Genomic DNA, 27635 nt, shown 5'->3' with positions numbered 1-27635 from the left:
ATGTCAAACAATCTTTTGAGGATCTGAAAAAAGAATTGTTGCTCTACATAAAGATGGCCAACTCCTTGATATTGAACTTCAGCACGGTGGTCAAGACCATGCAGCGGTTTAACAAGACAGGTTTCACTCAAGACAGCTCTCGCCATGGTCAACCAAGGATGTTGAGTGCACATGTTCAGCATGTTGTATTTTTAAATGCTGCCAGCATTGCTGCAAAGGGGGTGTGCTGCCCCCGTGCTGGCAGCCTGCCGCTGCTCGGGTCTGGGCCTTCCGGTGGGTGGTTCGAGGGTGTCCGGACCCGGGGAATCCCGCGGACACTTCGAATGAAAAGGGTTGGGGGGATGGTGGATGTAGGATGTATATGTACGGGCTGGGCCGTACTAGGTTCGTGACGCCACCCACGGTATGTGGTGAGTTTGGACACCACTGCTGCAGTTACGGGGTACCCGAGGGAGATGTTGTGCAGCAAGTTGTTAACCCCTCCGTGGGTAGGGATGGTGGCCCCGGGACCCATTGGGGTTTGTTGGTGCAGGGAGATGGGCGACTGCAGGGTGCTGGTGTACTCACTATTGAAGGAAACACATGAGTCTCTGGTAAACCAAGGTGATGGTGGTCAGTGCCCACAGCCGGCTGCGTTCTGGTTCCCCCACCCGGCTGGTAGCCTCTGTCTTTCTCCTGCACCTTTGTGTAATGGTGGACTGCCTGTGCTTGTAACTTCAGGGGTCCGCTACCGGCTGGATGTGGCCTAAGGAGCCCTTGCCCGTAGACGCTGGCCCGTAGGATCTCTGAGCCGTGGCGGTGGCCTTTTATCCCCCTCGGTGGGCTGTTGCCATCTAAGAGGGACTTTGGGTGGGACAGAACCTCTAGTCCTGGCCTCAATCGGTTAATTAGCTGGTTCCAGTCGCTTCTGGTCCCGGCTTCAGGGACCGAGTACCCCCCCATGTGCTCCGGTTTCCAATTTGGTTCCCCGGATCGGTACCGGCGGACCACTACCCTGTCCCGGTCCACCTCGGTTCCACCGAGCCGTCTTCCCGGCTCCTGCAGACGGAGACCGCCGTCTGCCTCCTAGCCAAAGGCACCAGGGGTCCTACCCTGATACCTGTCAGTTTACTTCAGGCCTGACACACAGGCCTGACCTTCACTGCTGAACTCTAAAACTGATCTGACTACTTTCCCATCCCTGGGCTGTCTAGACTCCTTGGTGGGCGTCTTCCAACCGCCTGGTTCTGCCCCATGGTGTGTCCATCTAGCCCTGAGGGGGGGGTGACTAGGGTTTTGAAGGTTGGCTGATGTCGCCTGTGAGGGAAAGGTGTTGTGCAGGGGCCTATCTATGACTACCTGGTCCGGCCAGGGCGTCACAGGTACAGTGGTGGGCTGGTCAGCCTGTCAGTGGTCAGACCATACTCCTCACAGTGCATCACATTGGACTGCATGACTGTCATTGCAGAAGGAAGAGTTTTCTAAAGATGAAACACAAGACAGCCTGCAAACAGTTTACTGAAGATAAGCAGACTAAGTACATGAATTACTGGAACCATGTCCTGTGGTATCAGGAGACCAAGATAAACTTATTTGGTTCAGATGGTGTCATGTGTCTGTTGTCGCAACCAGATGAGAAGTACAAAGACAAGTGTGTCTTACCTACAGTCAAGCATGGTGGTGGGAGTGTCATGGTTTGTGGCTGCATGAGTGCTGCTGGCTGTGGGGAGCTACAGATCACTGAGGGAACCATCAATGCCAACATGTACTGTGACAGTGAAACAGCGCATGATCCCCTCCCTTCAGAAACTGGGCCTCAGGGCAGTATTCCAATATGATAACAACCCCAAACACACCTCCAAGACGACTACTGCATTGCTAAAGAAACTGAGGGTAAAGCTGCTGGACTGGCCAAGCATGTCTGCAGACCTAAATCCTACTGCATCAATGAGGGCTCCTCAGACGAAAGGTGGAGGAGCACAAAGTCTTAACACCCATCAGTTTTGTGATGTCATGGAGGAGGGAAGAGGATCCAGCGGCTCCTGTTCAGCTCTAGTGAACTACATGCATAAGAGAGTTAAGACAGTGCATGAAAAAAAAATGACACTTTGGGCACAATTTGGCCATTTTTACTAAGGGGTGTACTCTTTTTTTTTGCCAATGGTTTAGACATTAATAGCTGTGTGTTGAGTTATTCAAGCTGTACACTGACTACTTAACATTTTGTCAAAGTTTCAGATCTTCAGTGTTGTCCAATGAAAAGATATAATAAAAAAAAATTACAAAAATGTGAAGGGTGTTCTTGTACTCACTTTTGTGATATACTGCACGTTTAACCCTAGAACGCATACCTGGGGCCTCGCAGGCCTGTTAGGTCACTTGTTTTCTATGGTAGATTTCTATGGTTGGGCATTCTAGGGTTAAAACTTGGCCAGGGAGCATGATGCCCAGATGACTTGTCCAAAAGGGCGTCCTCCAGTGGCTTCTCTTGCCCTACTCTCATTCAGTGACCGGTCTCTCTCTTTAAGAACAATGTAGAAAAGAACTGCATGAAGAAAGGGGAGCACAACCACAAAATAATATAATATAAAAGGCAATCCTTTATTGTAGTAAAAAGGTTAAAAACGCAACACACTCCGTGACACAGCAAGATACCCCTACACTGTCCATAGTTAGGCAATATAAGCAATAACAATTGTGCAAATATTCATGAAACAAGCAAATACAGTAATGATATACGTAAATAACAGTAATCGGCGCTATTGCAATCTGATGTCTGTATGCACCATAATTAAATTAACAACCAACACCCATCAAAGGTAATATCCTGTGCATATATAAAACCTGAACAGCTAATGGAGAAATAATACAAAAGATCCTGTAGAATCTAATATGTCCTGGTGAAAGTCACCAGAAATAAGAAAAAAAGAAGATATCTCAGCATACTCAGATGAGTCTATAATGGCAATACTTCTCCATAGATGTAACAGCTGGAGCAGGCGGTTTTGCAGCAGGCAAGACAGGGGGAAGAAAAAGAGAATAGAGGAGGGGGAACAAGGATCCCGGGGAAGAGACCCACGTGTATCGCCGCAACAGCGGCTTCCTCAGGGCAAGTGTGTGCTCAGCTAACAAGAAAGGGAAGTTCATATGCCTAATAAAATGAAGTAAAAGTAAATCACCTGTGCGGAGAATGGATGGTGGTCCGGACCGGCTGAAAAGCTTGGGAAGCACGTATTACAGCAGCTGTAATGATGGAAGATGGGCACACAGACATCAGATTGCAATAGCGCCGATTACTGTTATTTTAAATTGTACCACGCTATAGATAACATAACGCTATAGATAACATAACGCTATACATAATAGAGTAGGGGTGAGAAATTAATTTTCCCAAGGGGCCACATGAGAGACAGTGACTGGTGTGGAGGCCGAACCAATAGGCTTAAATTACTTCTGCTCAGCATTAATATTAACATATGCATTATTATTTTATATTAATATTAATTGTATCACTTAGTATTGATGACACTCCCCTATATATGGTATGAGCTCTCACACAGCCCCCTTATATCCAGCATGAGCCACCACATAACCCATATAAAGAGCAGAAGCCCCCTCCATAGCCCTTATATACATTATGTGCTCTCACATAGCCCCCTATATACAGTATGAGCTCTTATATAACCCCCCTGTATAAAGTATGAGCTCCCACATAGCCTTCTATATATAGCATGCACCCAACATATCCTCCTAAACACAGTGTGAGCCCCCACAGTGCCTCCTATGCACAGCATGATCCCCCACAAAGCCTGATGTATACAGCATGAGCTGCCACATAGCCTCCTAAATACAGTATGAGCTCAACATAACCTCCTATATACAGTATAAATCCCCACATTGCCCCGCTATATAGCATGAGCACCATATAGTGCTTATGCATGAGCCCTCACATAGCCTCCTATATGCATTATGAGCCCCCAAACATCCTCCTATATAGAGTGTGAGCTCCCATATAGCCTCCTATATACAGAATAAATTCCCACATAGCCTCTCTATATAGCATGAGCCCTCACATAGCCTTCTATACACAGCATGAACCCCCAGATAGCCCCTATATACAGTATGAGTCCCCACATAGCATAGGCTAGGTTACAGACGGTGGTCTGGGACCAGAGGAGTCGGAGACCCGGTCGTAGGGTATTGGAGGAGGTGTAGCAGACTTAGTTGTGGAGAACGGTCGGCACCAGAAGTCAAGTAACCGGACCTGTACCGAGCACGGCGGGGTACAGGACCTTAGATCAGGAAGTAGCTTCACGCAACCTGATAATTCACCTGTGGAGGATAGTCTCTTTATGAACTTTCCCCAAGAGCTTAGAGATCGAAGGCATCAACACAACGAGGGGGATAGGGCTTTCCAGCTTATGCAGCCCACTGAAATCCCAAGTGTCAGCCATCGAGAGCACAGCTCCACTATATCACTATAGGGAGCAGGACCCTGACAGCTTCAGGCCAAAGGGTAACTCAGAACATCTACACAATTGTGCATAGAGGCAGGCTCCGGACCACTAAGCAATACCAGCGGGGACGGCCACTTGGACGGGCTCCCCAGAGTGGCAGCGGCACCCAGAGATTTGGTTTACTTCTGTGTCAGAGTCTGCTTATTGGCCGCACTACCAACTGCATGGAAATGGAAAGGAAAAACGGACCATATGGAAAGGAAAAACGGACGATATAGTATATAGACAAGTGTTAACCCAGCCATTCCCCTTTAAGTTATATTTTTTTCACTAGTTGATGCTATAGTGCCAGATTATTTCATAGTTTTTTTTTGTTTTTTTTTAAAGGGATACAGCGTAAATCTGATCACAGCAGATCACGTCACTCCACTTCATGAAGCTTGTCTTGGGGGTCATCCTGGCTGCGCTACAATGCTGCTGAAACATGGAGCTAAGGTATTCATCATTCTCCAAATCATGGTCTTTTCCTGTCATAAAGTTGGGGTAAATAACATATACAGTAGGTGCATGATGTTCCTATAAATATCCAGTCTAAAATTATCGTAGTAGTCACTGCTGATTTCCTATCCTAAGGGGTACTTTGCATGCTGCGACATCGCAAGCCAATGCTGCGATGTCGAGCGCGATAGTCCCCGCCCCCGTTGCAGCAGCGATATCTTGTGATTGCTGGCATAGCGAACATTATCGCTACGGCAGCTTCACATGCACTCACCTGCCCTGCGACGTCGCTCTGGCCGGGGATCCGCCTCCTTCCTAAGGGGGCGGGTCGTGTGGCGTCACATTGACGTCACACGCCATGCGGCCAATAGAAGCAGGGGGGCGGAGATGAGCAGGATGTAAACATCCCGCCCACCTCCTTCTTTCCTCATTGCAGCCGGGACGCAGGTAGGAGATGTTCCTCGCTCCTGCAGCTTCATACATAGCAATGTGTGCGGCCGCAAGAACGAGAAACAACATCTTACCTGTCGCTGCACCGGCATTATGGAAATGTCGGACCCTACACCGATGATACGATAACGATGCTTATGCGCTCGTTATTCGTATCAAAAAGGATTTGCACACTACGATATCGACTGCGATGCCGGATGTGCGTCACTTTCGATTTGACCCCACCGACATCGCACCTGCGATTAGAGCTTTGTGAGTCGGCAGAAAGGATCAGGATGCCAAAACCATCATTTACCATTTTCCCACATAATCTTAACTGCTTGGTGCTGCTTAAAGTTCACAGATGTCACAGGAGGGGTAGAAGGCCTCCATATATTTAAATTGTTGTCCCAACCAAGTCATTTTTATCGGTAGAGGATGGCAAGCTTTAAATTAAAAATTGACCTCTTGTAGGCGCTAAGGCGGGCTTTGCACGTTGCAACATCGGTAACAATGTGTTACCGATGCTGCAGCGATAGTCCCGCCCCCGTCGCACGTGCGATATCTAGTGAAAGCTGCCGTAGCGATTATTATCGCTACGGCAGCTTTACACGCACATACCTGCCGTGCGACGTCCCTCTGGCCGGCGATCCGCCTCCTTCCTTAGGGGGCGGGTCGTGCGGCGTCACAGTGACGTCACACGGCAGGCGGCCAATTGAAGTGGAGGGGCGGAGATGAGCAGGATGTAAACATCCCGCCCACCTCCGTCCTTCTCATTGCAGCCGGGAGGCAGGTAAGGTGAAGTTCCGCGCTCCTGCGGCTTCACACACAGCGATGTGTGCGGCCGCAGGAACGAGGAACTACATCGTACCTGTCGCTCCCCCGGCATTATGGAAATGTCGGAGGCTGCAGCGATGATACGATAACGACGATTTTGCGCTCGTTCATCGTATCATCTAGGATTTACACACTACGACATCGCAAGTGACGCCGGATGTGCGTCACTTTCGATTTGACCCCACCGACATCGCACCTGCGATGTCGTAGTGTGCAAAGCCCGCCTAACACTGTTATCAGCTGGCACCTGAGCCTAATTGCTGATATTGGAACTCGTTCTATTGTAGCATTTTAACTTCTTAGGGATGAACGTGTAGCTTCTGACCCTTATTGAACCAATCACAATAGGAGTGTGGCGTGCAGTGTGATGACAGGTGGAGGGTCTACTAAAAGCCCCTGTGTCTATGTTTGTACACCTATGAAGCCCAGGCTGTGGCTGGTCTTAACAGGAGAAGTGTTGCAGTGCATGGTATATGTAAATAAGTGATCCTTGGTTCATGTTCCATAATAGAATCCATAATAGAAATATTTTTAAAAAAATTAAATATTTAAAATTAAAAACCTATACAAGTTAATGGCATCACCCCTTTAAACTTAGCATAAATTAAAAAAATAGATTTGGCATCGCTGCTTTCGTATCTGTCAGAACTAAATAATTATCTTAATTATTCCATACAGTGAACACCAAAATGGAAAAAAACAATGTCAGAATCGCTATTTTTTATTTGTTTGTCTTCCCCAAGGAAATGAAATACAAAGACATCAGAAAGTTGAATGGACTCCAAAATGGTCATGATTAACAAAACAAAACTAATGCCTCAAAAATAAAAGCCCTGCTTCAACACTATCAACTGAATAAAAAAAGTTATAGTGATTGGAAAGTGGAAAACTCATAAGTGAGGAAGGATCCATGGGCCTGCATAAACCTGGAGCCGCCCTGATGCACACCTTTATTTTCAACATACATTCATTTTATTCTTGCTCATCTATTGTGTGTTGTAAGATTTGCAGAAATGTTTTTGTTCTTTAAAGAGTTTTCTCAATGATACACCAATAATCGATCTCATATTGGTACAGAACAACACCTGGTACACAAAACGCCATCGCTCCATTGAAATCAAGCAGCTTCGAAACATATCCCTTTAATTTTTATTATTTTGGTGATACTTGCCCTTTAAAAGGCATTTGCCAAAATGTGATATTCTACAGATCAATTAGATCCTGCTCTAAGAAATGTTTTACAGTGGATAAATTAAACAGTTGCCTATATATTGCGATCTGTGCTTGTTTCTCTTCCAGGTCAATATCCCTAACATTGACTGGAAGACGCCAATATTTAATGCCTGTGTCAGCGGTAATGTGTCTTGTGTGAATCTGCTTTTACAACATGGGGCCAGTCCGCATGCCGCTTGTGATGTGGCATCTCCAATCCACGAGGCGTGTAAGAGAGGTAAGTTGTCATGTGTTGTCATTAGTGATGAGCGACCTGTTTGGTGCTTGCGTGCTCGGTAAGCATAATGAGCATTTTGTTGCTTGGGTGCTCGGTATTCGTTTACCAAGTATAATGGAAGTCAATGCGGAACACAAGCATTTTTCCAGGAAATCCCCCTTGACTTCCATTATAATCAGGAGCTAAAGTCGCGCCCATTCAAGCATTCAACTGCCTTTAACAAGTACCGAGCGCCCGAGCATGGTAGGGCTCACTCATCACTAGTTGTCATACAATTTGAGTCCTCAAGTATAGATGAGCAAACCTGAGATTTGGTGTTCATACTAAACACAGACTTTTAGACTTTTATAAGAAAAATAGAGTTCGGATTCAGAGTTCTGGTGCTTTACATATGCAAACCACTTGCGCGCACATCGCTGTGCTCGGGTACACTCATTGCTCAGCCCTGTGTGAGCCACTTGCAGTATTTGAATGGCTCATGGGATGTAGTGTGCGCCAAGAAAAAAAAATTGGAAAAAGCCCTTCCACCTGCCCCCGAAGTGATCTGTTTATGACTGGCTGCATGTGGATGGAGACCTGAACTGCCCAATTACAAACTTCTATTGGGGTTCAGTTTAAGTCCGGGTTCCAAACCGAACTTTATCTGGAGACCGGATGAAGCCGCCAGGCTGAACTTCCACGGCTCCTTTTATCTCTATCCACAAGTATTTCTGGCAGTCAAGCTAAAGTGTATTTTTTTATGAAACATATCTATACTGAAAATATTGCAGCACTCATGCCATCCATGTACAAGAAAGTTGTAAAAGTTACAGGGTTAGGACAAGCTCTTTTGGTGCCCAGTACTATGATTTCTGAATATACTTTACCACCAAGGCTCTTGGATGACTGGCAGTATGATCCATATGCCACTGTCCACCCCATATAGCATACAACAGTAATGCCATCAATAACCTTTTTATTACTTTTTTTGCAGTATTTGCCTTATTAATAGACTGTAATTCTTTTTACATAATTTTTTACTGTTTTTGACAAAACCTCACCTTGGCTGGTGAGAAGGAAAGCAAGAACACTAGACTCATCACTGCAACACAGGGTAATGGAGACATATAGAGGGAAAATAGACACAAAAAAAGAAAAAAACAATTCAAGCTCCTCCAATGTAGCTAACACCACAGCTGCAATAGTCATAGCTCCTCAGCTTCTTTCAGAGAGAGGTGTCAGCAATAGAATAAGAATTTATAACCAGAGTCAGATGTAAGATACGTGACTTTTTATTGTGAAGGAGAGTGGTAACAAAAGAGCTGCACCTAAGAATAAGGGGCACTTTGCACACTACGACATCGCAAGCCGATGCTTGCGATACCGAGCGCGATAGTCCCCGCCCCCGTCGCAGGTGCGATATCATGGTCATAGTTGGCTTAGCGAACATTATCACTACGACAGCTTCACATGCACTCACCTGCCCTGCGACGTCGCTCTGGCCGGCGACCCGCCTCCTTATTAAGGGGGTAGGTCATGCGGCGTCATAGCGACGTCACATGGCAGACGGCCAATAGAAGCGGAGGGGCAGAGATGAGCGGGACGTAAACATCCCGCCCACCTCCGTCCTTCCACATAGCTGGCATGAGCCGCAGGACGCAGGTAGGAGATGTTCCTCGCTCCTGCGGCTTCACAGACAGCGATGTGTGCTGCCGCAGGAACGAGGAACAACATCGTAACATCGGTCATTTCCAAATTTTGGAAATGACCGACGCTACACCGATGATACGATTACGACGATTTTGTGCTCGTTAATCGTATCAAAAAGGCTTTACACACTACGATATCGCCTGCGACGCTGCTGCGTCACTTTCAATTTGACCCCACCGACATCGCACCTGCGATGTCGTAGTGTGCAAAGTGCCCCTTAGGTTATGGAAGACAGCCAGATAGGAAAGAGGCCTTAACCCCTGCTGCAATAAAGAAAGCAGATTCACTCAAATACAAGTTTCCAGATCTGCGAACCAGCTGAACAGACTCATGACACATATACAGACATATCTGTAAAGAAGAAAACTATTCGGGTTGATTCCAACATTAGTTTTTTCTAGTAGATAAATAAAAAGGTTATGTTTAGTCATCCATATCCATTTTCATCATCAATGATTTTCTCATGCTTAAAAAAAGCAAAGCTTCTCCTGCCCATTACTGTTAAAAATAAGCAGCATGTAGATGGCGTCCGAGTGCTGTCCGTGATCTTCACGACACATAAAGTTGCATGGATGATTTTGATCCGTATCTCAGAGCAAAGAAAATGCCTCTGTGATTTTATTGCAGACACAAAATTCATACAAAAAAAACCCCTAGAGACATGTGAATGTGTGGCGCCCTGGCCTAGCCAGGTCGTCACAGATAACATCCAAACACCCCCACCCCCACTAGACAGGGACACCAGCCAAACACAAAACCCTTGTTGCCTCCCTCCAGTGTCTGATGTCCACACCAGGTGGGGCGGAGCTAAGCGGTTGGCCCCACCCACCAAGGAGTTCACAGGCCTGGAGGTGGGAAAAGTGACAGATAGAGTTTGGAGTTTGAAGGGAGAGGAGTGAACACTTGGGTGTCTTGGTTTGTGGCCCAGGCACTGACAGCAAGGTTGGCAGACGATGGTAGCCGTCTGCAGGAGTGGTGGAGAAATGCGGAACCGTAGGACCGGGGACGGGCGATGGCCCGCTGGTACCGATCGGGGAGCGAAGTGAAGCCAGCACACACAGGCAGGGCCATCGGACCCCGACCAGGCTTGGAGCCACCGACAATAATCAGATCCGAATGTGACTGGAACCCCAGGGGTTTCACAACAGCAAAAGTCCCAATTGAAGGCAACAGCCCACACCGTGAGGGTATACAGCTACCGCCTAAGGCTAGAGATCCAAGGGCCAGCGTCTGCGGGCAAACGGGCTCCTCCGGTACCCATACACCGGGGAGCGGACTACCGTTGGGAATCCATAGTAGTCAGAAAGAGAACATTAAGATGCAGGGAAAGACAGCCGCCATCAACTGTCCAGGGAGAAGCACTGCAGCCGGCTGCGGGACCCGTCCATCCAGCCGTTTGGTTTACCGAGGACTTTGTACCTTTCTTGCTGAGTGAGTACACCCGTGCCATCCGGCACCGCGCCGCGCTGTCCCTGCAACCCTGCACCTCACCGACCCTGTCTCCCCGTCATAACATCACCGGGCCCCGGGACCACCGTCCCCTACCCACGGAGGGGGAAAACAACATCCCAGCTGCTTCTTACCATCGCTCCCGGGATCCCCGTCATCAGCAGCGGTGGTGCCTATCTTCACCATGACCCGTGGGTGGCGTCACGGACTAAATCCCCCAAACCAACCACCCCTTTCACTCACGGGCAAGGAGCGCCGCTCGAGTCCCCGGATCCGGCCCACCGCTTGAGCCACCGAGCAGCAGCAGCAGCCGCAGCAGCGCCGGACCCGAGCGTTAGCGAGCGCAGTGCAGTGGCGTCCTTCCCGCCCGCGACAACTTGGCGTCACAAACAGGATTGAACCCCTCTACTTACCAGTAGAAGTGCGCCTTGTGATCTCCGCCGGCGGTGTACGGCCGAAAATTTTGAAGCGCCGCCATCTTGACGCGAAAATCTCCCGCTCGAGCATCTTCTCTGAGCAGGGAAGGCGCGAAAGCGAAGCCCCGCCCCCAACAAACGGAAGTGCTGAAGAGTACCAAGGGGGCGCAAGAGTGTGTCTGCCTGATGTAGCTGAGGCTATAAAAGCGGGGACGCCAGGACTCTGCAAAGCTAATCGGTTCCTGGAAGCAGCTTGCAACATGTCTGCACCATCAGAGAGGCCTGAATCCCCGGAGCCTGCCCCCGGGACGGCGGCTTGGCTGAACATCCAAGTGATGCTGCTGTGCTGCCGTAACCGGGCCCAAGTACGGAACCTGCTAGATCGCTGGACTGCAGAGATGGAGGAGCTGGCTGCGGTTGTGCGGGCGCATGAAATAGAGACCATGCTAGAGGAGCTGGTGAGAGACCGACACCCTTGTGTCCCTAGAGGACCGGCCGCTGCGGCTGAAGGATCCGGTCTACCCCTGGCCCCAGCAGGGCCCGACCCATCGCCTGTGCTGACCGCCCATACAACCCCACCCAGATCACCGTCCCCGATGGAGGTGGCAGAGTCCGTGTTGCCCCGCCAGGGCCCGAAGGCCCAAGAGGAAGCCAGCCAATCAACCGCTGGAGTGGGCAACGTAGGAGAACCGATGGCAGACCTCCATACACCGGCCAATGATGGGTCACTTGCCACTGAGGAGCCACAAGTCTGGGCTCAGCTGGAAACCGTCACCGACCTGCCAAGTCCCACCGTTAGTTCCCTGGAGTCAGATGACAGCAGCAGCTCGGGGGCTGACACAGAACCGGTCTCGGAGTCCGAGGAAGCGGGTGAGAGCCTTCCCAATGACGATGCGCCGGTAGCTTTCTATGTCCCGCGTGGTGGAGGGAACAGATACCGGGCGGCCCTCTCCCACCAGGCCTGCCATCGGATGTTTGCAATATTAACAGCAGAAGGCGAGGCCACCTCAGAGGAAGAGGTGGAATAGGCAGCGGTCCTCCGTTGCAAGCAGTTGTCCTCGTTGGGACCCTCAGCAGTTTGATTGAATGACTCTAATGAACCGTGACGTTCATCTGATTGTCTACCTGATTATTCTGGCCGTTGCCGGCAAGTTGTCCCCGGAGGGACCCTATGTGTTTACAACCTGCATGAGAGACTACTCATGGACATGGCCGAGAACTGGCAGGCCACCCACGGACTAGTGGGCTTGTAAATAAGTTGAGGGGTAATATTCCTTTGGAGCCGCCTCCGGAGAGGCAGATTGGAGGAAGGGCCCGCAGCAGAGTAGGCTGGGGCCCGGCCACCTCCAGGACTGGTGGCCATCCTCCGGGGGTCAGGGGTCCCCCAAGGACGTGGGGTCCCCTGAAGTGATAGCCGGGTGCGAGAAACCATACCCGTTCCCGCTCGGGCAGCCTGAACCTGGACTGAGGTCAAGGGGTGCTGCCCACTTCTTAGAGGCAGCATCAGGGCTAGGTTGCTTGGGTGGGAGAGCGGAAGACATCCGTCCGTTATTATTAAAAATGTTATATATGTGCAACGTTTGAAGTGTCCTTACAAGAAATGTTATTTATATCTTTTTACAGTTGAAAAATAAAACCGGTGATGAACGGGCAGCCCACGGACGGTCTGCATTTCACCAAGGGGGAATGTGGCACCCTGGCCTAGCCAGGTCGTCACAGATAACATCCAAACACCCCCACCCCCACTAGACAGGGACACCAGCCAAACACAAAACCCTTGTTGCCTCCCTCCAGTGTCTGATGTCCACACCAGGTGGGGCGGAGCTAAGCGGTTGGCCCCACCCACCGAGGAGTTCACAGGCCTGGAGGTGGGAAAAGTGACAGAGTTTGGAGTTTGACGGGAGAGGAGTGAACACTTGGGTGTCTGGGTTTGTGGCCCAGGCACTGACAGCAAGGTTGACAGACGGTGGTGGCCATCTGCAGGAGTGGTGGAGCAACGCGGAACCGTATGACCGGGGACGGGCGATGACCCGCCGGTACCGGCCGGGGAGAGAAGTGAAGCCAGCACACACAGGCAGGGCCATCGGACCCCGACCAGGCTTGGAGCCGCCGACAATAGTCAGATCCGAATGTGACTGGAACCCCAGGGGTTTCACAACAGCAAAAGTCCCGATTGAAGGCAACAGCCCACACTGTGAGGGTATACAGCTACCGCCTAAGGCTAGAGACCCAAGGGCCAGCGTCTGCGGGCAAACGGGCTCCTCCGGTACCCATACACCGGGGAGCGGACTACCGTTGGGAATCCATAGTAGTCAGAAAGAGAACATTAAGATGCCGGGAAAGACAGCCGCCATGACCTGTCCGGGGAGAAGCACTGCAGCCGGCTGCGGGACCCGTCCATCCAGCCATTTGGTTTACCGAGGACTTTGTACCTTTCTTGCTGAGTGAGTACACCCGTGCCATCCGGCACCGCGCCGCGCTGTCCCTGCAACCCTGCACCTCACCGACCCTGTCTCCCTGTCATAACATCACCGGGCCCCGGGACCACCGACCCCTACCCACGGAGGGGGAAAACAACATCCCAGCTGCTTCTTACCATCGCTCCCGGGATCCCCGTCATCAGCAGCGGTTGTGCCTATCTTCACCACGACCCGTGGGTGACGTCACGGACTAAATCCCCCAAACCAACCACCCCTTTCACTCATGGGCGAGGAGCGCCGCTCGAGTCCCCGGATCCGGCCCACCGCTCGAGCCACAGAGCAGCAGCAGCAGCCGCAGCAGCGCCGGACCCGAGCGTTAGCAAGCGCAGCACAGTGGCGTCCTCCCCGCCTGCGACAACTGTCTTCTTAGACTGCAATGGATACATGTGTAATCCATGAAAAAAACAGAGAGAACAAACACATGATCAACAGATATTTGAATGAGGCCTACATCAAAGAGTAGGAGTGTCTGCACAACCCTCATAACATTGCTGGGTGCTAAGGACTCCAACCAAACTTGGACTTTGGAGTTCATCATCATGATAACTAATGGACAATTGTCATAAGTGTGTCCTGGCCTGATATAATCTTAGGGGGTGTCTGGGATCAGAAGGACACAGCGTGTTGTTGATCGCAGATCCGCTTTAGAGTTGGAGCGTATTTAATTCCATCCGGTAATGAAAGAGTTAAGGTGCATTTCTATCCTGTAGAGTTTTAACAGGTACCGTAGTTGTTGTCTCAGCTGCAGCCACTTCTGCTATAAATATCCGCTCCTCAGTCCAACCTATGTCGCCTATTGCTTGACCCTTCCCTTAGCTGTCCATGTTGAAGAAGCTTGTCTCTGCAGAGCTGTGGTGTCAGTTGTAGCTGTGAAGCTCCTGCTGAAGAAACCTTGGGGAACTCCTTGTTGTGTCTTTTCCCACCTGTTTGTCTTACCTACCTCATGTTGTCTCATTGCAGTGGCGAGACTAGCGTCTCGCTGGCCATCACAAGTCAGGGTGAGTTCAGGGCCAGTGAGAGACTAGGCACATGATCGGTGACAGAGGGAAGGACCTGTATAGAGACGTTAGGGAGCATAGGGATCAGCTTTAGGGGAATGTTAAGTAGTGACCCCGCTCCCCTCTCCCAAGACCCAGGGCCCTCCATTGTATTATTTCCCTGCTGTACCCTGTGTGTTGCGGTGCTTGCCGGGAGTCCCTTCTACACCTGGCGGGACCCCATTAGTCACTCCATGGCAATATTTAGATTTGAGTGCCCCCAGATGATTGCAGATCATCATGTTCTCTTGTGCACATCTTTATTGTTTTTATTTTTACAGTGGCTATGAAAGCTATCAATAATTCTTTTTAATCTTTTTAACTCACTCACTTAAAGTTATCAGGACATTTTCCTTAGGCCGGACTCACACTTAGGAGTGACTCACGTAAGTCTCGCATCGCATCACCCGCCACAACCTGAGTGTGACTTCGGCCCTACCCTGATTCATTATACTGTCAAACTTACTTTTAAACTACATTCATACAGCCGGGTGTCATGTCCTAGTGCTGTTTTTTTCACGGACATCATAATGTGTAATTGATCCATACACACATCAGTTTTAACCCCTTCATGACCAGGTTACATTCCATTTTTTTGTTTTTTTCTTCCCCCTCTTCACAGAGCCATTTCTTTTTTTTAAAGTTTCCATCCCATAACCATTTGAAGGCTTGTTTATTGCAGGACAAGTTGTACTTTTGAATGACACCATTTATTTTACCATGTGATGTGCTACAAAATAGGAAAAAAATTCCAAGTGAGTTGAAATTGCAAAACAAAAGTTCAATTTCCCAAAAAAAAAATATTTTTACTATTTACCATGTTCACTATACAGTAAGGCTTTGCTCTCATGAGCGTATACATCGGACAAGTGCGGTCTGATGTTTTATAGTATAGCGCTCAGTCCAATGGTATACCATGGGACAGTGATGATCAATGTATTTTTTTCTCATGCCGATTCGGCATGAGGAAAAAAATGTGCTACATGTTGCGATTGACAATGTATGTCAAATGGCACTCTCCCATTCAAGTCTATGGGTTCATGGAAATCATTTGACTACACTTGGATGAGTTCCAAGTGCAGTCCGATTTCCACAGACTCACAGAATGGAGAAAATGGGCATATTTTGTTCTCCATCGTCTCCTGCAGTTTCTATTGGATTCAGGTCTGGAGGCTGGTTAAGTCACTCCAGGACCTTGAAATGTTTCTTACGGACCCACTTCTTAGTTGCTCTGGATGTGTGTTTCGAGACATTGTCATGCTGGAAGACCGAGCCCCAACCCATCTTCAAAGCTCTTACTGAGGGAAGGAGGTTGTTGGCCAAAATCTCACCATATGATAAAAATTACAGACTCTTCCATCATTTATAGGTGGAAAACTTGCAAAACGACAGTGTATCAAATATTAATTTTCTCCACTGTATGTATAACAATAATCAGAATCTCCCATGAATGCCAGCTAAAGGGGGTAAAACGGATCCATGTCTGGTCCGTGAAACTCAGAACATGTCCTATTCTGCTCATATTTTAGAAATAAGATAGTCATTAAAGTCTATGGAGAGCAGTGAGACGCGGATGTTGTATTTCCGAGTTTCATCCAAGTTTCAAAACTGGCCACTTTGGACTTTGTGACAGGTCTACTTTAATGAATCTCCCTTTGTGTTCAAGCTGTTGTTGCTGTTGATGCCAGTAGACAATGATTGTTCTTCAGTGGGGCAAGTCCAATGATTGCCCTTCTAATGGCTTCCAGAGTGAACTTCAGGAACCAAAGGAAGGGCTTTTTAAAAAAAATCCCCAGCTTCAGAACCCCTTCCACCAATGCTCAGAACAGTGTTTCCCAACTGAGACGCTGGGACATTCTGGTTAAAAATGGAGGTGGAAGTGCTGGATAGTGTGCCACACAGGAAACCGTTCATGGCTTCTGGCAGTTTCCTCTCCATCTTTAATACGTGGATTGTAATTGTAATACTACAATTGAGTAAAACAGCAGAGCCACAGGAAGCCAGCGCTGCACCCTCATATCTTCTTTAAGATGATGATGGCGCCACAGTGATGTTATTATGTCTCCAGAACCGTCCGCAAGAATTGGGCAGAACAGTGGATGGAGCAACATCCCCCAATGTGCATTCATTTTGTTCTTTTGTTATATGACTCCACACAGCACCGTCTCTTCTAATTCAGTTTTGTAATCAGGGGTAACTGAGACACTATGAGAATCTCAGTTCTAAAAAAACAAGATTCTACAATTTAAAGCATTTTTTTCTCTCTTTTCACATGATTATCTGTAAGTCTGAGGCCAGCAGGGTGATAAGAAGGTGCGAGTATTGCCAGCTGTGCAGCTGGGATTGAGCCGTAAGGGTGTTCATCGTTATTGTGACCTTGCTGATGCTTCGCCTCCTCTTTTATAAGAACGTCTAACCTTGACATTGTGTAAATTTCACAGGATGTTACATTGCGGGAGGAACCTGCAGCTCTTAGAAAGTTACTTCTCTTTATTCTGAACTGGTATATTTCTGTACTGCCGTGACCAAAGACATAAAACTAGGAAAATCTAGGAACAAAATTGATGACAGAGCTGCTATCAGTTGCCAGGACTGGAGGAGTATTAAAGCAATGTCTTGGGAAATCTTTGCATTCAGATGGTATTGGTTTAAAATAACTGCAGATTTTTTTATTTTCATGTTTCTTATCAAATATGGCAAGATAATAATGTAAACTCAGTAACATTATCTGAAAGGGTGAGACCAGATGTGCAGCAGAAACTGCTACAGCCAATGACTACAAAATAACACAGACTCGTAAAGCCATTGACAACTGCACTGGAAAAAGTATTGGACGTGCAGTCAACCCCATGCCTAAGGCTACATTCACACTTCCATGTTTCATGGTCTGAGTACAAACTATGATGCATGGACCAGCCAAGAATCACTTGATCCAAACTCAGCAGTCTCATAAGCATCTACGAGGCTGTTGATTTCGGGTCAGGAGACCCATGGATGGTCCATACATCATGGTTCACACTTGGAACTCACCACATGAGATGTATGAATGCAGCTTAAGATGATATATTCTGTCAGTGGGCTCCCCATGTGCTTAATGAACAGCACACTTACCCAATAATAACCAGTGTGCCAGTGCACCAGCAATTTTTAATACAAACAGGGGTGGAACGATCGCAGTTGCATTGATCGTGACCGCAACTGGGCTGAGGGTTCAGGGGTTCCACTGATCCCAGCCCCTGCTTCAGCTGGATGTGCGCATGATGGGGACATATATACCAGGATGTGGACATATATTCCAGGATGGAGGACATAGAAACCAGGATGGGAGACATTTTTACCAGGACGGGGTTATATATCCTAGGATGTGGCATAGAATGGGGAACATATAGACCAGGATGGGGGACATACAGTATTTACCAGAAAGAGCCCATGCATAAAGTGGGGGAAACTTGTATGTCATTATAGGATTTAGAACGCTAAGTGTATAAATGCATATGCATACATTTGATAACATGCGAGGGGGGGGTTGGCCACGTTCAAATTTGGCATCGGAGACCATGGAACTCTAGTTACGCCACTGAATACAGATCTATGGCCCATATGAAAGAAAAAGAATGGACTTCTCTGATCTATCTTAAAGAGTTGTCCTGTCTAAAACGATGTGACCTCATACTTATGAATCCTCACATTGCACGCACTGTATGCTGTGAGGATTCTCTGGTGTTAGCACATGGACCGGCGATCACCTGGCCGCGAGTTTGCAATGTGCAGACCCCCAGCCAGAATCCAACTAGAAGAGAGCGGCCTCAATACACTGTTCTTGACTCTGACTCAATAAATCCTTCCAGGACTCAGTGAGTGGGATGTGAGGATTCATAAGTCTTATGGATTTAGACCACATAACCCCTTTAAGGACCAGGCTGGTTTGTCAATAGTGGGAAGCTACTCTGCCCAGCCTCTATATAGACAAACACACAGAGTCAGTCATGGCTGTAATTTGCAGATGGGATTATCCCACATTTTAGTATGGCCATATGCTATGAGGCACAGATTATCTGGAATAGGAAGCCAAGAAAAATTGTGCCACTAAAAACAGTTGTTTTGCGAGAATTATGTTTTTGCTGAGGCTCCGAGGAAGCGTGATTGTCACACGAAATGACTATCACCATGTCTCCACAATCTCTGTTTAATGGGAACCGCAATAAAGTGAAATTTTAATGCTAAGTGGCGCTAAGTAGTGAGTGCCCCAATTTTTCTGTGGATTTTTTTCTTGGTGAGCACCAACAGAGCATTTTTTCCTGCAGATAAGTCCATGATACCGTATGATAATCCATTAACTGTACAATATGTGAATGGTGATTCGTGCCAGATCCCTGCTTTCTAGCAATATTGGATACGCTTTTCTGGAATAGGTTTCCTTTGAGTCCACATACATATTAGATAGCTGACAGCTGAACAATCGTTTATCCGTCAGCCCCACACACAGGAACGTCAGCTTGACTTCGGACTCCTGTGTTCTCCGTGAGAGGGCGGCTGCCAGACTCCGCACACAATGACAGAAAATAAAAGGATCAACAGCTGAAATTCAACAGGTCTTATCCTTCTCTGCCATGAGTTCATCTGTTGGTGACTGGTGCGAGGTCCTCATATACATTAGACTGTTGGCTGATCATATCAATAGGCCAAAACCATGGTATCTGGGGGCTTGCTACAGATTTTACAGATTTTTTTTTGGAGCCTAGAAGCTTCATATTTAAGCCTTTTTTGTGTTTAAGAAACAATAAAAAGTAGCATGGGTAATTCTGTTTATTCATTACATTTTCAGCAATTTCCAAATCAATATGAATTGGATAATCTAGGACTTTAATTATTAAACTGTAAAATTTGATTTATATACAGTTACTATAGTTTATCTCATGACCCGATTATATTTCAGAAATCTATCTGCAGAAAGGTTTTACTCAATTTACACAACTATCATTCGTCAGACCCTGAAGATATTAATGTCAAAATCAGATTCAGGAAGAGGAGAAAATAAAAATGGAATATGAAAGTAGTTAAAATCACCTAATATTGACAATTCCTTGTTTTCTATCATTTTAGGCAATACAGAGTGTGCGGAGTCTCTTTTAAATGCTGGAGTCAGTGTAGAGAAATATATAAATAACTTGGGTTCTCCGCTTTATGTTGCTTGTGAAAATGGAAAATTGGAAACAGTGAAAAGACTTCTAGAACTAGGTAAGAAAGTAATTTTCTTTTTTACACATCAACAGGTCTTAAAGATAATCTGTTAGTTACCATAACTGTTCAAAGCCGCTACTATAGTAGTACATTAGCCAATTCCTGTATTGTAATGGTCTTTTAAGAGGCACTATAAGGCTTTATTAATGCACACTGAGTTTTTGGAGCAGAAACTATAAAAAAACTCTCCATATCCTCATTTAAAAATCAAAACTTCTCAAACACTCGGAGTTTCCGCTCCAAAAAGTCAGCAAAAAGACAGTATGTACATTACCAAATGTGGCTACTGTGTTTCCCTGAAAATCAGCCCTAGCAAAAATTTTTGGCCTTTTCGGACAATGGCTTAAATATAAACCCTTCCCTGAAAATAAGCTCTAGTTGTGGTTCAATAATGAATTGTCCATGCAGCTAAAAAAGTTAAAGAATACTGCAGGACACTTTATTAAAGAAAGAAAGCAAACACTCCTTAAAGAACTAACACCACCTCAAAAGATAGAAAACAGACCTCGCAATCGCACTCACCAGATCCCAAACAACTACAGCTGGCAGGTGCCGACAGTGGATGGGATCTCCCACAGTGATCTGCGTCGCTGTCAGGTCCCTTGCCGTTCCGCTCACACACATTAGGACCAGAATCCCTCTGCACACACAGACATCTGATCTAACACCACACACACACACACACACACACACACACACATATCTGGTGATATCGTACTGCTCCCGACCGGTAGGGAGACATAGGACACTGTGGAACGCGAGAATCTGAGGTGGAATGCATCAAGAACTTGTGGTGGAACTCATCGAGCAGCAGGTCCTCAATGTGTTCTATCACAGGTCCTCGATGTGTTCCACCACAGGTCCTCGATGTATTCCACAGCGTCCCAGGTCCCCTGCAACTGGAAGCTGTATGGTATCACCGGATGTGTGTGTGTGTGTGTGTGTGTGGTGTGAGAGCGGAGGGATGCCAGTTGAAAGCAGAGGAGAACTGCTGTGGAACACACGAGAACCTGCTGGGAGTGCCTACTGTGGATCGCAGGAGGACCTAGGAGCGATGCAAATGTCCAGGGTCTGGTAAATGTGATTGTCCTGGGGGGTGTCTGCCTTTTTTGGGGGTAAACTTACTCCAAACCCGTGCTTCCCCAAAAATAATCCCTACGCCGAAAATAATCCTAGCACATTTTTTGGGGGCAAAAAATAATGTATGACAAAGTCTTATTTTCAGTGAAGCATGGTATTATTTAAAAATCAGTGTTTAATTAACAGTTTTTTCTAATTACACATCAATAAGCCTGATTGACATCTTTAATGCAATGCCTGTATTGGTAGGACTGGCAGAAATTTTGCACCCGCACGCAATGTGCCAGGGGCCCTGACAATATTATGATAGATTATGTCAATAAATACTGAACATTTATAAGACTTGACACATTCCCTTTATCGGACAAGAGGTTTCCGTTTTTTTTTTATCGGATAGCATTAGGACCAATGTTATTCAGTGGGGCAGTGCTGATCAATGTTTTTTTTTCTCATACCATATTGGCATGAGAAAAAAAATTATAGTATGCTGTAATTTGATGTGCAAATGGGATGAAATTCACCCATCCAAGTCAATGGGTGAATGGGAAACATCATATAAGAATGGAGACAACGGAGAAATGTTATCCTCCATCTTCTTCTCGCAGTGTGCTTTGATTCTTTCATCCAAGATCACACTATGCTCATACTCTGATCATCAGCAGAATCTCATCAGCACCAACTGCCATCTCCTATCTCAGTAATGGGAAAGTCTTCACTGAATACAGATTATACCTCAGAATTGAGAATTTTGATAATGACTGATCAAGTCTCGCAGAGAACGAAGCAGATTTGTCTAAAGGGTGCTTTACACACTGCGACATCGCTAATGATATATCGTCGGGGTCACATCATTAGTGACGCACATCCGGTGACGTTAGCGACATCGCAGCGTGTGACACCAAGGAGCGACGATCAACGAGTGGAAAAATGTGAAAAATCGTTGCTCGTTGACACGTCGCTCCTTTTCTAAATATCGTTGCTGCTGCAGGTACGATGTTGTCCGTTGTTCCTGCGGCAGCATACATCGCTGTGTGTGACACCGCAGGAATGACGAACATCTCTTTACCTGCGTCCACCGCAATGAGGAAGGAAGCAGGTGGGCGGCATGTTCCGGCTGCTCATCTCCACCCCTCCTTTGCTATTGGACGGCTGTCATGTGACGTCGCTGTGAAGCCGCACGAACCTCCCCCTTAGAAAGGAGGCGGATCACCGGCCAGAGTGATGTCGCAGGGCAGGTAAGTCATGTGACGGGTGTTAGCGATGTTGTGCGCCACGAACAGCGATTTGCCCGTGATGCACAACCGACGGGTGCGGGTACGCTCGCTAGCGATATCAGTACCGATACCACAGCGTGTAAAGTACCCTTAAGATGCTGTATATTACAAAGTTGCTTATTTTTATGTGTACTATTCATTTATGAAATAAAAATTAAAATGACAATTACACTTTAAAGATTTTTGCACTCTGGAACGCCCTGCTTTTATATTTTCATTACACAGTACATAGCAGGGACACATTTATAAGATTATACAGTATCAGCATGGTAACATTTTTTATAACACATTCAATCGTGGAAATTATTATTATTCCAAGATCTATTGATTAAAATGAACTTTAAAATTAACTTTCTTTGTGGGAAAATCCTTTTTTTTAATTAGCTGCAAACGAAAAAGTCACAAATTAAGAGGTATTCATGCCAAAAAACTAGAGGAAATGCAATGATGAATCGGGCCGATAATATATATTATTATATATTTGAGTTATTAATTTATTGTAATTCAAATATGTCTCTGATCTTTGTCTTTAGGCGCAAGTGCAAATGTTGGTAAAGAGTTGGACTCCCCGTTACATATTGCTGCAAGAAATGGCAATGAAGAAATGGCCAGCCTTCTCATTGACTATGGAGGAAATCGGCAATCTAAGAACGCAGATGGGAAGCAGCCGTCAGATATCGTCCCACCACACAGCACTTTACACCAGATCTTTTTAAACACAGAAGGTAGAAGTGGATCATTCACAGACAGTTTGTAGTTTATTATATGTATATACTTAAATGTCATTAAAAACAGCAAATCATTTTGTAGCTTCTTCTTAGTTTCATGGTTATTCCCTTTTGCTGGTTACCTCTTCTCCTGTTTGATGGAAAATAAATGGACACTTATCCTGTACTGTTCTCCTTCTGTAGCCCACATTGCCATCGCTTGGACCAGGATTAGTTCTTTCCAAAAACTAGATCCTTCCCAAGACATAAAATAAATCTCCAGACAATTAGTGAATATTACTAGATTGAGCTAGATTTCCTAGATGAAGCTTCAGGAGGCCACACGTGTAGGCTTATCGTTTGCTACAGTCAATAATAGAGGACTTTACATTGTTTTCTCTTTGACTTAGTATGAGTGGACCGAATTCCAGCAGAAACCAGGTTTTAAAAATTATGTAAATCTGGTAGATCTTGGATTTTTTCTTGGTGGATGCATCCATTTTCTACGCTCTAGACTATGCTGTGTGAAAAAAATATGTATTTTTTTAAGTCTATTCACCGGTTTTTGTTTTTCTTCCATTCTCAAAGGGGCTTCCTACAATTACCACTTATGGTATCTTAGAAGGCCATTCATCTCTGATCAACAGATATTTCATTCATCATGATCAGAATGTATGAAGCTGTGGACAAAAAGCGCAGATAGGGTATTACCCCAATAATGTGGGGTAAGGAGGGGGGAGTGAATACTCACCAGATATAGTTGTGCAAGTCACAACCCCTTTACTCGCATGTATAGCAATGATCCCGGCTGCAGCCACCCGATGGCAGATAACAGACGAAAATAGAGAAGGGTGATGATGCCGCGCCAATGATCACTTATGGAACCGTAAGATTAACGTATCTTTATTGGCATAGGTCTACGCATTTCAGGAGCTCTGCTCCCTTCCTCAGGACCGTAAAGAACCAAGAAACATCAAATCTCTGTTAATCTTACGGTTCCATAAGTGATCATTGGCGCAGCATCATCACCCTTCTCTATTTTCCTCTGTTATTCATCATGATCAGGGGAATCCAAATTTCTTTTCCATCATACTTATGGGAGGGTCCGGATTTGGTGAAAGCAGCATGAACCAATGAACCTTTCCAGTTAGGGGTCAATAGTTTTGGTAGGTGGAGGTGAAATAATGGCGTGGGGAATGTTTTCTTGGGATATCATGTGTCGATTGATACTTATAGATGGATGTTTGGACAATAGAGGTTAGCTTATTTCTCAGGCTGACCAAGTTCATCTTTTATGCCAGCTGTTTACCTTTTGGCAAAAGGATACTTTAAGCACCAAAATGCATCTTGCCACAAGGGTTGTATGGTAGGACTGGTTCCATGAACATATGAACATAACAGGGAGATGTCCTTGCTTTTCTATCTGTCACAGACCTCACATATTAATCCTATATACCATGTCTTGGATGATATGGAATAGGCTGTCCAGAGTATATCAGTATCATCATCTAATTTGCAGCAAGGGGCTCCTTCGCACGTCAGTGATTTTACTTGAATTCAAAAAATATTCCAATTGTCATCAGTGTCTGATTAGAATGTCATCAATGTTTGCTGCTCATGTCAGTTTATACCATCAAAGTTTCATCAGTTTTTTGCAGATAAAAAAAAATGGTGGACGTTTATCAAGCCCTTCTTGCTTGGGATGTCAGTTTAAGTGGATATACATATCTTGATAGGTTTCCATTTTTGGATGATGGATTGAACAGTGCTCCGTGAGATGTTCAGAGCTTGTTTTTTTTTTTAACCTAACCCTGCTTTGCTGTTCTTTACAACTTTATCCCTGACCTCTCTGGTGTGTTTCTTGGTTTTCATGATGTTTTCAAACAAACCTCTGAGGCCTTCACATAACAGTTGTAGTTAGACTGACAAATTACACACAGCTAGACTCAATTTACAGATTAGGTGACTTTGTGATTCAATTGGTCATTTAGGATTTTATTTAGGGGTATCAGACTACAGGGGGCTCAATACAAATGTACATCACAATTTTCAGATTTATAATTTTTTAATATTTAGAGAACAATGTATAATTTCCTTTACACTTCACAAATACCTATGACTTTGTGTTGGTATATCACATAAAATCTCAATAAAATACATTTAAGTTTGTAGGTGTGAATGAAAAAATGTGGAACGTTAATGGGCTATGAATAAACATTCAAGGCACTGCATTTTTGGTGCAACATTTACAGTTGCACAGGGGCCCAAGAGATAAGGGGAACCATGTCCACTCCAAATCAGGTGGAATTTTGCTTTTTGATGAACTGTTGGACTGCAAAGGGCCCATATATTGTTCTGTCTGTGTCTACCAATGACCCATATTATATTATTATTATTATTATATAGAGGGATGGGTAAATGTGTGAATAAGGGTAATGTATTCATGTAGTTGAATGGTGGCCCCCTGAGTCAATGATATTGGTGGGCCATTGGCTCTGCAGTCTGACTGCAAAATGGAATTCTATCTGCATGAGCCAATATTTTTGGACAATGATGTCAACACCTAATGGAATCTTTACAAATTTTGATGCCCAATGGAGATTCAATCTGCTACGAACATGGCATTTGTTTAAAATTGTTGAATTTGTTTTAGTAAGAAATTGGAGTACTCCACCAAATCATGGATTGTGAAAGATGGACACTTGTACCTTACCTCAGCAAATGTCATATTAATTACATTGCAAAACTGTCCTGACTACTGGAACCAGCTCTAAGATATGGACAGGTGTAATGGCACTGACTTTCTTCACGAATTGACTCAGAAACACAATCTGTATTATTGATGTTGACACATGCTTGTAATGAGAAAGAGCTCACAAGGGCATCTGGTAAAGAGGTCCCAGAAGAAAAAGCAAAAATTGGGGTGTGAATGCTATGTAACAATGGGTATCATCTGAAGAAGACACTTTGTAAGAGAAAGAGTAAGGAAGCCCTTGATCGACAGCTGTTTCCAGCCCACCAATCTTCCGATACTCCATCAGAATCTCATTTCAGCTGGATGCAAGGCATATTATACAATGTTTACAGAGGTTGAGGGGTTGTCCACTACTTAAACAACCCTGTATAATGCCCCATGTTTGCCCTTGTTAAAATAAAAAAGGTAAATAGTCACCTCCCCACCAGCACTGTACTGGCTGTGTCGGCCCTCGCTCTCCCGGAGCCCATGTGAAGTTATGTCACATTGGCTTGCATCGGAGAGTTTGATCCACCAAATAGATCAAAGTAGGACATCTCCATCTCTTTTTTTTTTGTGGACAAGGACATATAAAGTGATAAATTCACTGTAATGGGTCCATGATCTATCTTTAAAAGTAACAAATATCACATGTACCAAAAAGCTAATATGTGAAATAGCCCTTGTACGACACATAGTGTCTTTGAATGAAGTGCCCACTTAATATTTCGTTATGATTTCCCGCTGTGGTTGGACACTACTCCACATACCAGATGTGCTTGTTTCTTATTTATTTTACTCTGTGAGTTTATGTTGTTAACATTTATGGAATTCTTTTCCCAGGGCCGCTGACTTTGAAGCAGATTTGCCGCCTCTGTATTAGGAAGTGCTTTGGACAAAAACAGCATCATAGAATTTGTCAGCTTTTGATTCCAGACACATTAAAACAATATCTACTGCACCGATGATGAGTTCTGTCACATTCTATATGTTCATTGCTTTTTTTTAACCATTGTATATAAGTTGTAATATAAAATAATGACCTGATATGACTTGAACAATTTCCATGGACCTACTGTATTTTAAATATATGCTGTAAAAAACAGATAATTGTGCCTTTTTGTTGAGTTTTTTTGCTTAAATCTTATATGGAATTGTGTCCTTATGATCCATACTATACAATCTGACAATTTCATGTTATAAATAATTGTTTCAGTGCTGCGTAGAAAATTTAGGTTAACTATTTAGTTGCTGCTGTCGAAGAAGGTGACTTTTTCTTTGTTTGATACATGGGGCTCACATTTAGACAACAATAGAACAGATAATTTACACTAAAAGGTAAGTGCACCTGAACCTTAATGCTGCAGAACTTCCCCAGAGGAAAATCTGCAGCGAAAACCAAAGCAGGAGACAAATTGCTGCAAATTTTATTGTGAAAATGGTATCAATTTTCTGTAGATTTCACGCTTTTCAAATCTGTGTTGAGAGCCACATCATAAATTGACATGCTATAGATTTCAAATCCACAGTACTGATCAATTTACTCTATAAATTTTAGAAAATCTCGTTCAGATTACTGCTACTGTAAAATACAACAGACTGTTCACCCAAAAAATTCAGACAGTGAATCTGCTATGTACACTGGAGAACAACACACAATTGTTAGAGAAAAAACACACAAACTTTCCAGTTTGCCCTGCCTTTGCAAAAATGGTGTGTAGTTCTAAGGTGACTGAAACCCTCCAGCAGCAGATTGTCCAGATGAAGGCCAAAGGAGTGACCCTATCAGCCATAGCAATAGAAGTTGGTCGTTCTAAGTCTGTGATTTCGAGAATATTGAATCTTTACAACTTCACAATCTTTTTCAAGTCCCCCAAG

The 27635-nt window shown here is 45.5% G+C and overlaps 1 protein-coding gene across 1 annotated transcript in view; it reads left to right on the top strand.

Moving 5' to 3' along the window:
• Positions 1-26832, top strand: part of ASB9 (ankyrin repeat and SOCS box containing 9) — a 46344-nt gene extending 19512 nt beyond the window's left edge. The window contains exons 4-8 of the mRNA XM_075333116.1: positions 4824-4931; positions 7500-7650; positions 19825-19959; positions 22850-23041; positions 26601-26832. Coding sequence (XP_075189231.1) covers positions 4824-4931; positions 7500-7650; positions 19825-19959; positions 22850-23041; positions 26601-26725 — 711 coding nt within the window. The 3' untranslated portion in view covers positions 26726-26832. The remainder of the gene's footprint in view (positions 1-4823; positions 4932-7499; positions 7651-19824; positions 19960-22849; positions 23042-26600) is intronic.
• Positions 26833-27635: the final 803 nt, after the last annotated feature.

The sequence above is a fragment of the Anomaloglossus baeobatrachus genome, chromosome 2 (genome assembly GCF_048569485.1).
Source record: "Anomaloglossus baeobatrachus isolate aAnoBae1 chromosome 2, aAnoBae1.hap1, whole genome shotgun sequence".
NCBI classification, from domain to species: domain Eukaryota; kingdom Metazoa; phylum Chordata; class Amphibia; order Anura; family Aromobatidae; genus Anomaloglossus; species Anomaloglossus baeobatrachus.
This window is presented reverse-complemented; position numbering and strand designations above follow the sequence as displayed.